Below are 14,255 nucleotides of genomic sequence, written 5' to 3'. Positions count from 1 at the left end.
CCGCGCGCACACACATATTTTTTCTGGTACGCCATACAATTCTGCATCACACAACCCCCCCCCTTCGTTCTGCTTCCTCATTCTTCCCCCTTGCCCTCTATACCACAAAGGACCTGTTTTACCACATCGGCTCTTGTTGGCGCGTTTGACACCGTGCTGACCATAGATTCGTGTAACTGGGACGGGCCCAGATCAACGAGAACCGCGGCGGTCCGTTCGGTGCATTCCTGCATCGGGGGGAAGAGCCAAAACCCAGAGCCGGTTTCTCTACACTTCCACACACTCTCTCCCCCTCTCTTGCACCCCCTTCTCCCGTCTCTCCTACCCCCCCCCCCCGCCCTCTACTCACTCGAGCCAATCTCTCTGCATCACAGACGTCTCAGCCCATCTGCCTTGCCTTTTTTTTTCTCCTTCTCCACCGTCTATAAATGAACGCAAACCACACCAGACCTTCTTCACTCGCTTCCAATGTATATGTCGTCAAGCTCCAGCTCGTCTAGCCCCGCAATGCTGTAGCGCTTGACGTCGCGCGAGATGAGGTCGGCGTGTGGACGGACTACATCATACCACGCCAGCGCCACAAACTGCGCAACGCCCGAGCCGCGGCTCCCGCCACTCGACGCCACGCCGGCTGTCACGCTGTCCGAGCCCGACCGCCCGCGCGGCGTCGACGCATCAAACAGCGAGGCGAGGCCAAAGTCGGCCCAGATTGCCACAGGCCCAGGCCCGTGCGGCGTGTACGAGCCCTGGAACTTGCCGCCCTTGAGCATCAGCCGGCACTCGGCCGAGCTGTGGTGGTCCGGCGCAGACGCGGAGACCGCCACGTACCGCGCGCTCTCCACATACACCTTGAACCCGTAGCTCGATCCGAGCGTCAGCACCCGCTGCGCCGGCGCAATGACAAAGCCTGAGTGCTCCGCGAGCACATCGCTGCACTCCACAAAGCCCTGCTCCGCCACAGACCCAGACTCGGTCGAGATGTGGAAAGTGATGAGCTCCTCGCTCCGCTCAGATGCGGCCACCATCTTCCCACCCGATCGCGGGAAAAAGTCCTCGTCGCGCCGCGCACGCACACTTAGGATGTAGTGTGCAGGTCGTTCCAGCAGGACCGTAAAGTCGTGCCGCCGCCCGCCGTCGTACGAGACATACCGCACCCGGTCCTTCATCGCCGTCAGCGACAGCGCCTCACCACTTCGCCGGCCGTGCTCCGGCCCGAGGCCAGGCACAAGCAGCTGCCACCACACATATGCCGACGAGTCGACAAGCTCGCGGTGCAGGAGAAGCACAGAGTCCATTGCCACATCCATCGGTGTCGACATCGTGATGCGATACATTGTCGTCGCCCCGTCGCGGAACCGCTCGTTGGTGTGGATGAACACGTCTGTCTCAAAGAACGCCGGAAAGACCTCGAGCTGGTCAGAGGCAAAACCCGAGTGCACTCCATGGTGCTTCAGCCGGTACTGCTTGCGGACCTCGCTCAGGATCGCCACAACGATAATCGCAACCGACGCCGTGATTAGCAACACCAGCACGACCCCGAGCCCATCGCTCACTCCCGACGGCATCGCGCTCCCAGCCGCAAAATACACAATGCCCACCACGACGCACACAATCCCAAAGCCCATGCACATCGCCTCCAGCCAGTTGACGGTTTTGGCCCGATACGGCTTCAGAAGCCCCTGCGCCACGGCTGCAAGCACCACCGCCAGCAGCGCCACAATCGCCTGCCCAAGCGGCGACTGCGGGAACACCAGATGGCCTGCCACAAACCCGAGTCGCCGCAGCAGGACAAGGACCTCAAAGAAGTAGTACTTGGCCGAGTACCGCTGGAAGAGCAGCCCAAGCATCGCCACTGTTTTGTACCGCCACAGATCGTACCGGTGCACTGCAAGGAGGCATGCGATGAACGCAGGCAGCCCGAGCGAGAAGCACACAATCATCGCAATCGACGCCATCCGCATCAGTCGGTACGTCTCAGATGTGCACAGGATCGCAGACTCGACATCGAGCGTGATACGCCCGTCCACCTGCTGTGTGCACGCGTAAATCTGCATCGCCGTCGCAGTCACAAGCAGATACACCAGCGCCATGAACGAGAGAAGCGCGTTGACACAACGCCAGCTCGTCTCCTCGGCCCCGGCCCGGCTGAGATGCGGCCAGCACGAGCTTGCCTCGGCCGCCAGCCGGCCCGCGCCCATCGGCCCCTCATCGTCGTCAACAAAACCGCTGCCGTCGTCCCCGGCTCGGCCGACTTCGCCGCCATGCTCCAGCTCGTCGATCACGTCGCCACGCGAGTCGGCGCACACGTCAAACGCCCGTGGATTGAGGAACCGAGAATACACATAGTAGTACGCCCACACGCAACCGAGCCCAAGGCCAAAGAGCGCAAGCGCAATAAACGGCACAAGGAGCTTGCCATAGTACACAAAGAGAAACGGCGAGCCGCCTCCGCCAGACACCGCGCACTTGGGATTGAAGATCGCCACGTTAAAGTTGAAGACCTTGAAAAAGGCAAGAAAGGCCTGCACAAACCGCGGCCACTTGAGATCAAACGACGAGAGAATCGCGAGGATTTGGAAAAAGTTGAACGCCACAGAGAGCGAGGCAAAGTATGCCGTCGCCCGCTTGGCGAGCTTGAACAGCAAGATGCCCATCAGTACCAGAAAGACAAGCAGCGCAATGACCAAGTACACCGTCGCCGGCGAGCACGGCTTGCATCCGCCGTCGTCCGTTCGAAAGTGCGATGGCGAGCAAGACGCGCACAGCCGTCCGGCGTGGCCCGTCGCGCACACATTGTCGCCCTGGCAAGCAAACGCAGGCACACACGGCTGAAAACTCCCATCTGCATTGCGGAACCAGCCGGGCGCCGCTCGCGGCACGCTTGCGCCGCCATCGCACACGCCGCCGAGTGGGCACATCGCGCACACCACCGCGCCCTCCTCCGCCCGATCCGCTCGCGCCACGTAGAACGTACCCTCCGGGCACGGCAGGCACGCAAGCTCCTCGCTCCAGCTTCCAGACGCGAGACAGGCTGGCGATCCGACGTCGCGCGAGAGGTTGCCATTGAGAACATACCCCCTCGCGCACACCACTGCGCACGACGATTGATACGTCGTCGCCTCGCACTCGACGCTTCCGTTCCACGCGCTCTGCTCCGCAACCCTGCCCAGCACCAACCTCCCACAGTCAACAATCGGACACTCAACTGGCCGCCTCCCGCCCCATGCGCCCTCCGTCGTCGCTCCGCACACCCGCACCTCATCGCCACCCACAATTGGCCCGTAGCCAACGTTGCATCTCGCAGTGCAGGTTGCGCCAAACATCGACGCGCTGCTCGCGCACTCGCTCTCGAGATACCCGTCTGTCGGCGGAGCATACGGCAAGCAGTCGAGTCTGCAGTCAACTGCACCGCTGCTGGCCCATTCGGCTGATCCGTTGCACACCCGCGCCGGCGGGCCAAAGAGCGAGAACCCGGCATCGCACGATGTAAAGCATCGGTTCGACTCGAGCGTGCCCGGGATGTCTGGCGTCGAGACCGTCGAGTTGCCGGTCGCCACTGGGCACGGTCCGCAGTCGATGCTGGTGCACCGCTGGAGTGCAGCCGGGATCCACTCGCCGCTCGCTGAGCACGTCTTGTTGCGCGGGCCGGCAAGATTGACCGGCCCGCAGTCGACGTCGCACACACTCGTGTAGTTGCTCGTGGCGCAGCTCGTCACCGCGTTGACCACCGAGTATCCCGCACACTGCACGATGCGACAGACGCCAACCGGTGGGAACCAAGCTCCGTTGGCATCACAGCTCGAGTTGGCTGATCCCTCAAGCACATACCCCTTCGCGCAGCTGACGGTAATCACATCCTCGTAGACACCGCTCGTTGCCGACAGCGTCCGCCCGGCCACTGTCGGCAGCGCTGGGCACGCTTTGCGGACGCAGGCAGGATACGCAGGAGTGAAAGGGTCTGGTGTCCACACTCCGCCTACACACGTGGTGTTGCGGATCGGGTTGTTCAGCGCGTGAAAGCCCACATCGCACGAGAAGCTGTACCCGATGTACGGCGCAAGTGATGCGATGAGCGTCACGCCGCCATTGGCAACATCCGGTAGCTGCGCCGGCGAGCACTCGCACGGCGCGCCAGCGCTCCAGGCCAGTGTCGTTGCATTGCACGTCAGCGTTGCGATGGCAGGCGTGCCTGTCGAGCACACCACGGTGTAGCTGCCCGCGGGATAGACCTCGTATCCGTCGAGCGACGGCGCAATCGACTGCGCCTCAAACAGCGGCGGAAGCTGTGTGCAGTACGGCTTGACCGTCACCTCGATGTCTTGCCCGACAAGGTTCCCGATCCCACGGTAGCTGTACATCGGCGGCGCCGTGCTCTGAGAAAAGAACATGTCGATGTCGTAGTCTGTCTCGCCGCACCTCACCACCAGCTCCATGCCGAAAGAGTAGATCGGCCATGTGTACCCGGCTTCAACGGTAAAGCCAATAGCAGCTCGCATTCCAGCCTCAATGCGGATGCCTGGGACAAGGTCGTCGTAGTACCGCGACGGCCGCTGCGGGACTTGGACCAGCGACGCCTGCTGATTGTAGACCAGAGACCACGTTCCTTGCCGCTCCGCCGGGTCCGACACCTTGGTGGCCGGATTAGGAATGCTCGAGACAAAGATCGTGGTGTTGATGCCGTGCGGCACAAACCATCCGTACGTCACACGCGTCACAATGCCGGTCAAGTTGCTCATAGACAGCCCGCGGTACCGAATGCTGGTGGTAGTCTGGTTCATGTTTGACTCGGGAGTTGGCATGCTCGTGAACAGGCACTCGGCCGCGTCAGGCATGCCGACTGGCCGCTCACTCGCACCCATGCTCAGCAAGCACAACAGCACAATGACAGTGGTCATCTCGTGCACTCTTAGCCCGCTAAACGCGCGGCCCATCCTTGTCTGTGCGCCCATGGGTAAATCGTGGTCCCGCACGACGTGCCACACACGGAGAAGCTGACAAGCTCCGACTTCCGCACGAGCAACAACTCCGCCTGACACGCCTAAGCATCCCCTAACCACCCTAAAGGCACTAATATGTAGCTCAGCACCTTTCTACTAACGACATTGCTCGCTGTATTGCTCGCTACCCTCTGTCGCCCGCTTGTGTACGTACCATGACCGGAGCGTGGCGTCGAATGGTCTTTCGTGGGTGCTAGCGCAATACTTTTTTCGGGACGGGAGCCGTGTACCGCGCGCCTGCGCGGCTAGCGCGGAGCTGCTACTCGAGCTGCATCGAGTCGAGAAAAGCCTTGGTGAGGGCAGTGTGCGCTCCGTGGGTGCGCAATGATGGAGGGTGGTGGGGGGCAATGCGTGCAGCCGCACGGTGACTGGTCCGCTTGGGACGTGCCGGCGACGGCGGCGTCGGCCGCGGGAGCTTCCGTCGCGGCGACGCCTTCGGCACGAACGGCGACGACCCGTCCTCGCTCTCGGACGCGGCAGAGGTCTCGGACGATGACAGCGCGGCGGCCGGTTGTGCGCGTGACGCGTTCTGGCTCAGATTGAGCTGAGTAGTCAGCACGTCGATGTCCTTGATGGAGGCCTCGAACATCTGTGCTCGATCCAGCTCGAGCCAGACAGCCTCCTGCCTCCGAGCAACCTCCATTTGGTCAAGAAGCTTACCCATCTGGCGGCGGCGGCGAAGGACAAGCTCTTGGCGGGTGGCCTGGCGGGCGGCGACGGCGTCCCAGTCGAACGGCGACTCGTCGCGGAGACCCGCAGCCTCAGCATCAAGCTGCTCGCGGTCAGGCAGGGTCACGTCGAGGAGCTCGAGCATGAGATTACGCATGCGGAGGAGCGAGCAGACTTGGTCGCGCTCCTGGGCAAGCGAGTCGAGGAGCTTGGTCTCGGCCGCTCGCCGGAGGTCGCGGGCGGCAGACTCCTCGAGCGCACGCTTGGCCACTCGCTTCTCGCGCTGCCGACGAAGCACGTCACGGCGGCGCTCCTGCTCGGCCTTGATCTCGGCCTTACGCGCGGCCTCGGCCTCCTGCTGGACCCGTCGCCGGTATTGGACAGCCTTGGCGCGCTCACGCATTTTGGACCGGATCCGTTCGAGCACCTCGAGCTTGTTCTCGTTCGACTCCTTGCGCTTGGCTTCGACCGTGTGCATGAGTGCAGAGACAGTCGACTCGAGGAGCCGTCGCTCGCCGGCGGTCTTTTTGCCGCCGCCGCCCGCTCAGCCTCCTGTGCCTGCTCCAACGCAAGCTGCGCGGTAAAGGTCTTGATCCGCGCCATCCGCTCCGCTTGCCGCACCGCCTCGCGCTCAGCCTCCTCCTGCGCAGCGATCTCGCGCCGCGCTCGCTCTTCGGCCTCCCGCTCGGCCTGGACTGTGAGTCGAGCCTCGGCATGTGCCCTTTCGCGGGCCTGCCGCCGTTGCTCAGCTGCGTCCTTGGCAGCTCGCTTTGAGAAGATGGACGGTTCATCATCCGCCCGTCGCTGCGCCTGCTGTCGCGCCCAGAGCCGCGGAGGGTCGGGCTCGCTTCGTTCGCTGCGCTGGCTGCGTTCGCTGCCTGTCCGCGTCTTGGTCCGCGTCTTGGTCCGCGTCTTGGTCCGCGTCTTTGCTCGGTTCTTGGTCCGTGTTCGTCGCTGCGTCCGCTGCCGTCCGCTGCTCTTGCTACTGCGCGAGCTGCTTACCACCGAGTTCGACGAGCTGGTCATCTTCTTGCTGCTAGCAGCCAGACTCGAAGAGCCACCGCCGGTCACCCGGGCTGAGTACGCCAAAGAGGAGAACTCGTCGCCTGGGAGCATTGAGATGGAGGACCGCCGCTTCCGCGCTCGCTGTTGCCATTTGGCCATCGCCTGTTCGGTCTCAGAAGCGCCACTACTCGCCCGCGAGCTGGGCGTGCCATGTTGTCTTGCTCTTGCCGCAATCAAGACAGGCTTGGCAAAAGTAGCGCCCTCGCCATTCTCGTCGCTATCAGCAATGGCTTCTAGTGGTGCGTGCGCGCCGGATCGCCGGCGGGTCCTCTCCGGCCCTACATACTCGCCACTACTGGTTGTTGTGCCCTGGCGCGACTGCGACCGCGACCGCGCTCGTCCCGACCCGGGTCTCGACTGCGAGCGAGACCGCCCGCGCTTGGTCGGCGACGTGGCCACCTTTGCCTCGCGCTCTGCAATCCGCTGTAGGTGCCGCTGTCGTGCGGTTGCCAGCTGGATCTCCCACGCCGACTCATCGCTCTCGTGGAGCAGCGGATGCGGTTCCTGCACCCGAGAAGCTCCCCTCCATGAGTCACACAACCTGCCTCCCCCCCCCCCCCCCCCCCCCCTCCCCCCCCTCTCACACGCATCTACGCAGTCTCCATCTCCACGCACACGACCTCACGCAGCATCGTACCAAAACAAACAGGCTCTTAAGCGATTCCATACGATCGGCCTCGTTCCGCCTGTGATCGGCCTCCACCTCGATCTACCGGCCCTTGAGCACTAGCGGTGACTGCACACCAACATGCCCATCTTCATCTCCACCTTTGCCCCCTCCTGTCCGGTCAGTCTCCAAACCGGCCTGACGACGAGAACGATGACGATGATCGTGCTGACGTTGATCCTGTCGATGATGACTCTGCCCGTGACCTTGCCGCCCGTGTCTGTAATCATGTTGATCTTGTCCATAACCTTGCTTGGAACCTTGTCCGTGACCCTGTCCGTGGCCCTGTCCGTGGCCCTGTCGGTGACTTGTCCGCCTCTGCCCATGCCCAGCAGTGCCTCTTCCCACAGCTCCCAGCCCACCACCACCACCACCACCACCACCACCACCACCACCACCACCACCACCACCACCGTCACTGCCACCACTCAGTCGACGTGACTCTCCTTCTATGTGTATACTTGACATGTTCCCCCGTGTGGGGAGTGGGGTGTGCCTGGTTGGCGCTGGCGAGCATGTGCCTGTTGTCTGTCCGCTGCTGGGCCAAAGTGACAGGGGGGGCACGGGGCTGGGGGCAGTCACAACCCCAACTAGGGCAGCCAGCTGATGGGGCCACCACACCCCACGCCCACACACCCCACTCATACCCACATACACACATACATACGTTATGACATACCACATGCAGATGCTGATGGCGGTGGCGGTGACGGTGGCTGTACTGGCGGCAATGACGAGGATTAGTCTGGCTGAAGAGGCGACGACGACAACGACCACGACGACGACTGAGGAGGTGGCGATGGGCAAGGGGAAGGCACCCACCATGGATGAGCTGCGCCGGATGCGTGGCAAGATGCTGCGCAAAGAGCTGGACGCACGTGGATTGGTCTGCCGGGGTTGCACCGACAAGATCGAGTATGTTGAGCTGCTGGCGGCCAACTGGGACAAGCCCATCATCTCAGCAAACGCCATCGATGACGCTGAGTCTGCTCATGGTGCTGGTGCCAGCTCGAGTGCCAGCAATGGCCAGCCGAACTCCTTTTCGCCAGAGGATATTGATATCGATGCTGTCATCAAGTCGATGCAGAGCCAGCAGGAGGAGAACGCAGAGCTGTACGCAGAGCTGGAGAAGCAGCTCGGGTTCAAGATCAAGCCGCAGGCCACAGACCCGAATATGGTCCGCATCCTGAAGCAGATGAAGAACCAGAAGGCTGCCTCCGGTGCCCAAAAGGCCAAGGCGAAGGCCAAGCCCAAGGCCAAGGCGAAGGCCAAGCCCAAGGCCAGGAAGCCCTCCGAGTACATCGTCAACGACAACGACGAGCTGTAGCATGCTGCCACCGTTTACTGGGCCCCATCCATGGCCTTGAGCAGCTGCCTGAGCTTGAGGGGGACGACTACCGGCGAGTCCGGCAAGCCGTGCCGAGGAATGACCCTGGCCGAGTCGGCGACAATCACTGTGTGGGCGAGGACGTACGCTGCGCCGCCGGCCTCCTCGGCCTCGCAGCGATCGGCGACGGCGAGCGCGCTCTCGACGGTCTTGCGGACCCGCCGCTTGTACTGTCGTCCCGAAACGACACCGCCCTCTGCACGAGTTCCCTTCTTGACATACAGCATGTAAAGACCAGTGATCGATGGCATCACGCCAAAGCCCTCGGCCACAGCTGCCATGTTGCTCGTTGAAAAGGCGGCCTCGAGATTGCGGTCCGAGTCATCGAGGAGAGCCACAGGCTGTTCGAGTACGTCGGCCACCATCCCCACCAGCGCCATCTTGGCCACTCGATTGCCCGTGCATGTCACAATCGGCACCCGGTGGTCCAGTCGCAGCCCGCCAGAGCCAGAGTCGGAGCCGGAGCCAGAACCAGAGCCGGAGCAGGTGCCAGAGCCAAGACCGGCGGCCATGTGGGCAATGTCTTGGGCGACCTTGGCTAGCGAGGTCCAGCCGACCCACGAGAGTACCACAACGTAGACGCCTGCAGCCATGGCCTTGTTCAACAATGCTACCACAGCTCCGTTGAGCTCGCCGCCGACCTCGAGCACGTTGTGGGCGTCGCAGAACAACACAGCTTCAATCCGTCGCCGCCGGCGGGGCATCAGCCCCGCCGCCGAGAGCCAATCCAGGCCGCTACTGTCCTCGCCAAGCAGTTCAGAGAGCGAGATCTCATCCCTGCTCTGCAGTGCATAGTACCGCGGCTCCACATGAGGCTCATCGGCCCGCCCATGGTCGCCCTTGCCCTTGCCCTTGCCCTCCTTGCCTTTGCCTTTGCCCCGGCTACGGCGATTTTTCCCCCTGAACTCGTCCTCGGATGTCGAGCTCAGATCGGGCGATGGCCGCCGCTGCTTGGTCTGCCGCTGCCTTCGCCTCGCCCGCTCTGCCCTTCGCAGATTGGTGTTGTTGTCGCTGTTACTACTGCTGCTAGTCGACCGTCCTGATCGCCCGGTCGAGGACGCCGATGACGTCGAGGCTGATGTCGGCGACGCACTCACAGATCCCGAGTCAGACGACATGTGCAGCGAGAGTCGAGACAACTGGTGCTCTCCCGCTCGTCCAAGGCCACAACCACGATGCGTCACTTCATCAGCAAGAAGAACATCAAGGCTACGTGCGCATACAGGTCCGCGCTGAACTCATTTGAGGTGGATGTCCAGCTTGATCTTGCCTCCGTTGCCAGCATCGAACGGCTCACCTCGGTGGCAACGGACATGATGACGAAGAAGCGGAACCGCCTTTCGGCTCTGCGCGCCGAGAAGATGATGCTCCTGCGTGCGTGGATCGTGGATGCTTTTCGACTTTGAGCTGACGAAGAAGCGGTATTGATGATACTCGTCAGCGGTTTGTCATCTAGTCGGTCACCATCATCAGTTGGTCAGTCAGACGGAGTAAGCCGCTCCGTTCACTGCCCGGAACTGCTGCTGCTCCATACCGCTGTGGATCTGCCATTCATTGCTTCACTACGCTAACAGATCCGCAAAGTCTGTCCGTCGCTCGTGGCGGACCCGCTGCGCCACGTGGTATGGGAGGGTGTCGAGGTAGGCGGCGAGGAGGTCACGCTTGCGGACCCGATGGACAGCCTCGAACTGCGCTGCCTGGACAAAGTATGAGCCCGGGTTGGGATTGAGGTCACAGGTCCGGACGTGCCGGTGGGTGGCATTCGAGCTGTCGCAAGCGGTGAGACAGAGGGCGCAGAACGTGGCCTGGCACGCCCCGCACCGCAGCGCCGCACATCCGTCGTAGTCAAAGAACGCAGTCGTGCACGACGGGCATCGCAAGGTGAGGATCTGGTTCTGGACATGCAGCGCTGCCCGCTCGACCTCCTGCGACTCGGCGTCTTGCGCCAACGCCCGCTCCATCCGCTGCGCCAGCCGGTCCTCAAACTCCTGCTCCAGCCGCTCGGTCATGGCTCCCTCACGGACTGCCTCGCGCGCAGCCAGGAACGCCCGGCTTGCCTCGCCTCCCCATCCCGTCACTTCTTCGATCGTAAACGGCGACGCGGTGCACCCGCCTCGCTCGCCCGTAAAGAGCGGGCAGACAATGCGCGCGCCGGCTGCCCGGAACTGCCCCAGGCACTCGGGTGCCACCTGGACTCGGACAGACTGGTCAAAGCAGAGCGCACAAACAAAGTGCCCGGCCTCGCATCGCAGTCCCTCACTCTCGCGCGCCTCGTACTGGCAGACACAGCACGCCAGCCGTAGACCGTCCAGTCCGAGCGCAGAGACGACAAGCAAGTTGAACTCGGCCTGGTTGGCTGCAGCGTGGGGGACAACCACAACGCCACGTCTCACCATGGCCAGTCGCCCACCGAGCGCCACCACCGCCCGCCCACCGGGCTTCCCGCTCATCAGCACCTCGCGCCCAAACACCGCGACCGCCACCAGCGCCATCGTAGCCTCGTCGAGCGAGACCAGTAGCTCGCTCAACCACCTCTGCGCCTCGCCGTCATCCCGCCCGCGTCGCCACTGCAGCGCGCTTACCACGCTCCGCCGATCGACAACCGCCGGGCTCAACACAAGCGTTGCCACTGCCTCGGCGCTCATCAGCCGCACTACCTCAGCAAGTCCAGTTCCGCTATCGGCCACTCGCCAAAAGCTGCTGACAAACGCGCCGATGCCACCGTCAAGCTCGCTCAAAGCCGCCCGCCCGCGATCGGGCCGCGCCACCAGCTCGCGGTAGACGTCTGCGGCGTAGCGGAGCGGAAAGCTGACTCCTTCAGCAAAGCACTTGCCAGCAAACGCGCCGAGCGCCCGCGCTGCCGCCAGGTCGCGGGCAGGCAGTAGTCCATTCGCCGTGTGCCGCACGTACTGCGAGTACTCGTCCTCAGCAAGCGCCGCTGCCATACCAGCCGCAGCCTCGCCCAGCGGCTCCAGTCCGACCGCAAGCACCGGTGCTCGGAGCTCGGCATCGCGAGCCCGGGCCACATACCCTAGCACTGCTTCCACCGACGTGTCCGCCACATCCCATACCCGCGGCGCACTTCCGCGCACCGCCCGCGCCGCGAGTGCCGTCCGTCGCTGCGCATACACCGCGCGCATCTGCTGGAGCGCCTCTGCCTCGGCGGGTTCCACCTTGCGTCCGAGCAACCGCAGCTGCGGTGCTGCTGCATCGTCGTCATTGTCCGGTGTGGCCTCGCTAAGCGCCCGCACCCACCGCCGCTCGCGCAGCGCAAGCACCACCGCCGGCCGATGCGCGGCAGGAACAATTGCCGCCAGCACCCGGTCACGCAGCGAACGCGCAATACTCCACGAGCGTCGCGGCGCGAGCACCACTGCTGCCGCCAGCAACAAGCCCGGCCCGTACACTGCAATCCATGCCAAGCCGCCAGACCAAGCCGCCGCCATCGCGGCGATGCTCCTCGGCACAATCCCTGTATGCGGCTGGTCCACCTCTGCATGGCTCACGACGATGCGGCACGGCTTGAACCAGTTCCGGCACACAACCCGGACTGCATACACTGCAACGTCCGGATGCGGGCCTCCGCCATCACGACTGGCAGCCATCCACGGCCGCATGGCCGGAAACTTGCCATTGGCCTCCACTACGCCCACCTCATCCTTGGACGGCGCCAGACTCCGCCACACAGCCGTCTCGGTAGCACCTGCCTCTAGCGCTGCTGCTTCTGGTAGCGTACATCTTGCCGACGACGACATCGCCTGATGGTGTTGTGTAGCAGGCGAGAACAGTAGCGGTGAAGGTGACCACAACGATGACGGAGATGATGTCGACGACGACGACGACGACGATGGCAGCCATTTGGAGATGACTTGAACAGCAAAAGAATCGTTACGTGGCGAAGAGAGTCTGAGATGGAACATTGCCCAGAGGCGGCCATAAAGACGTGGACAGCAGAGGAGCACATGGCTATCTTCGACCACAATGTTCTCCCTTCCGAGGGAGCAGCCAGAGGGGACGGCTTGCATTTCAGCCACCAACGAGCCAGCAGCTGCTCCTACAACGCCGACAATACACATACACATCCATATTGTAATAATCATCTTCCACCGAGACCAGCACTCTTCTGCCTCTTCTCTACCTTCCATACTCGCCTTGTCGGTGAGTCACGTGGCGCCCACCGTCGTCGACCCGTCCGTCACACTCTTCACTTTCGCTCGTTTGCCGAGTCGCACTCGTTTGCCCCGTCCACCTTCCCACCGCATCGCTCGCCCGCTTCACCGCCACGATGAAAACAGAAAAGAGACGAGTAGTTACTGATGGTACTCATCATCGTCATGGTACTCATCATCATCATCATCATCATCATCATCATCATCATCATCACCATCATCATCATCATCATCATCATCATGGTCATCATCATCGGCGCTCAAGCCGTCATCGACGTGATGACTTCCGGACAATGCTATCTCGGCACAATCCATCAACCACAAGCGGTTCGCAACATTCTCATGGACGGCGGCGTATTGTGGCACGAGTGCGGGATGACAGAGCAGTGAGCATCCTGCTCGTAAACCAGTGGGTGGCTCACGGTTGTTGCCAAATTGACGGGCGATCTTTGGCATCCGAGCCACAGCGTCATACTCTGGTCGGTGTGGGAGCCATGACCGTTCAATGCATGGCCCAAGGACAGCAAAGCGTAGCAATTACGTTAGCACACCATGACTGAAAACGAGCTTGACATAGCTGTGTCTGGGAAGCGTAGGGAGCCGATTGTGTGGTGCGGGGCGGCGGAGGAGAGAACAAAAGACGGCGAACAATGATGAATTGCAGGAGCTGGCGAGGCTATGGCGTACAGAGAGGATGGACCAGGGAGAGAAGCAGGCGGTAGGTGTGGGGTGCTACGGTTAGGGTGGATCGCGTAGGAGGGGGGGAGAGAGAGGGAGAGGGGGAGGGGAGAGACAAGTCTGTGGAGCGTGGGTGAGCTTTTCTCTCGTCTGCGGTACGGTGCGACGTCATCGAGCGACTCCTACTTGAGCGGGGTAAGGCCGAGCGGCTGCTCGAGCGGGGTGCCACCCAAGGTGTAGATGATCTCATCACGGATGGTCTCGAGCGAAGTGGCGAGGAGGGACGTGATCTCAGACTTGAAGCTCTGGAGGTCCAGGCGGACATCGGCGACCTCAGTCCGAAGGTCCTGGATGAGCTCGCGGAGCTCATCGGTGCTAGTGTCGGGCGGGGCCATCGGGATGGCGCCGATATCCTCAAAGTTGATGGTGGCAAAGGCCGATGGGTCCGGAGGCGGCGCAGCCGGCAGCTCGGCGCCAAATGCTGACGATCCGGGGAGAGGGAAGCTGCTGCCGCCCGGCGGGATGCCAAAGTCCGGCTCGGGCACCACAGGCGGCGCCGGCTCCGGCTCGGCGCTCAGGGGCTCGGGCTCGGTCACCCTGCTCGGGACCACCGGCGGTGGCTT

General features: G+C 62.8%; 4 protein-coding genes across 4 annotated transcripts in view; all 4 read right to left on the bottom strand.

The window, feature by feature from the left end:
- Positions 1 to 384: 384 nt before the first annotated feature.
- Positions 385 to 7,773, bottom strand: AMSG_12252 (uncharacterized protein). Its single transcript, XM_013899346.1, has 6 exons — positions 7,369 to 7,773; positions 6,164 to 7,235; positions 5,361 to 6,128; positions 3,846 to 4,837; positions 3,358 to 3,743; positions 385 to 3,162 (listed from the first exon to the last, which is right to left on the bottom strand). The coding sequence occupies exons 1-6, from the start codon at positions 7,396 to 7,398 to the stop codon at positions 456 to 458; spliced, it is 5,955 nt and encodes a 1,984-aa protein (XP_013754800.1). The 5' UTR covers positions 7,399 to 7,773; the 3' UTR covers positions 385 to 455.
- Positions 7,774 to 8,849: 1,076 nt separating this feature from the next.
- On the bottom strand, positions 8,850 to 9,903 carry AMSG_09343 (uncharacterized protein; the record flags this gene model as incomplete). The annotated part of the gene is made up of 2 exons (XM_013899274.1): positions 8,850 to 8,873; positions 8,914 to 9,903. The coding sequence occupies 2 exons, from the start codon at positions 9,901 to 9,903 to the stop codon at positions 8,850 to 8,852; spliced, it is 1,014 nt and encodes a 337-aa protein (XP_013754728.1).
- A 444-nt stretch (positions 9,904 to 10,347) lies between these two features.
- On the bottom strand, positions 10,348 to 12,643 carry AMSG_09342 (uncharacterized protein; the record flags this gene model as incomplete). Its single annotated transcript, XM_013899273.1, has 2 exons — positions 10,348 to 12,460; positions 12,522 to 12,643. The coding sequence occupies 2 exons, from the start codon at positions 12,641 to 12,643 to the stop codon at positions 10,348 to 10,350; spliced, it is 2,235 nt and encodes a 744-aa protein (XP_013754727.1).
- Positions 12,644 to 13,814: 1,171 nt separating this feature from the next.
- The window catches only part of AMSG_09341 (uncharacterized protein), a gene marked incomplete at its 3' end in the record, with an annotated part of 1,624 nt that continues 1,183 nt past the window's right edge, over positions 13,815 to 14,255 (bottom strand). Inside the window, exon 2 of the mRNA XM_013899272.1 lies at positions 13,815 to 14,113. Coding sequence (XP_013754726.1) covers positions 13,815 to 14,113 — 299 coding nt within the window. The remainder of the gene's footprint in view (positions 14,114 to 14,255) is intronic.

The sequence above is a fragment of the Thecamonas trahens genome, assembly GCF_000142905.1.
Source record: "Thecamonas trahens ATCC 50062 unplaced genomic scaffold supercont1.46, whole genome shotgun sequence".
NCBI classification, from domain to species: Eukaryota; order Apusomonadida; family Apusomonadidae; genus Thecamonas; species Thecamonas trahens.
Note: the sequence above shows the minus strand (reverse complement) of the source record. Positions and strands in the feature narration are given on the sequence as shown.

Bases quoted from the DNA above. Each gene is read 5' to 3' on its own strand.
- AMSG_12252 (XM_013899346.1), bottom strand. From the start codon at position 7,398: ATGGAATCGCTTAAGAGCCTGTTTGTTTTG. The intron at 4,838-5,360 runs GTGCGGCTGCAC...GTGAGCGGCCAG, and splicing joins TCCCAAGCGGACCAGTCACC to TCGGCATGCCTGACGCGGCC. The intron at 3,163-3,357 runs GTATCTCGAGAG...GGTGCTGGGCAG, and splicing joins TATGCTCCGCCGACAGACGG to GGTTGCGGAGCAGAGCGCGT.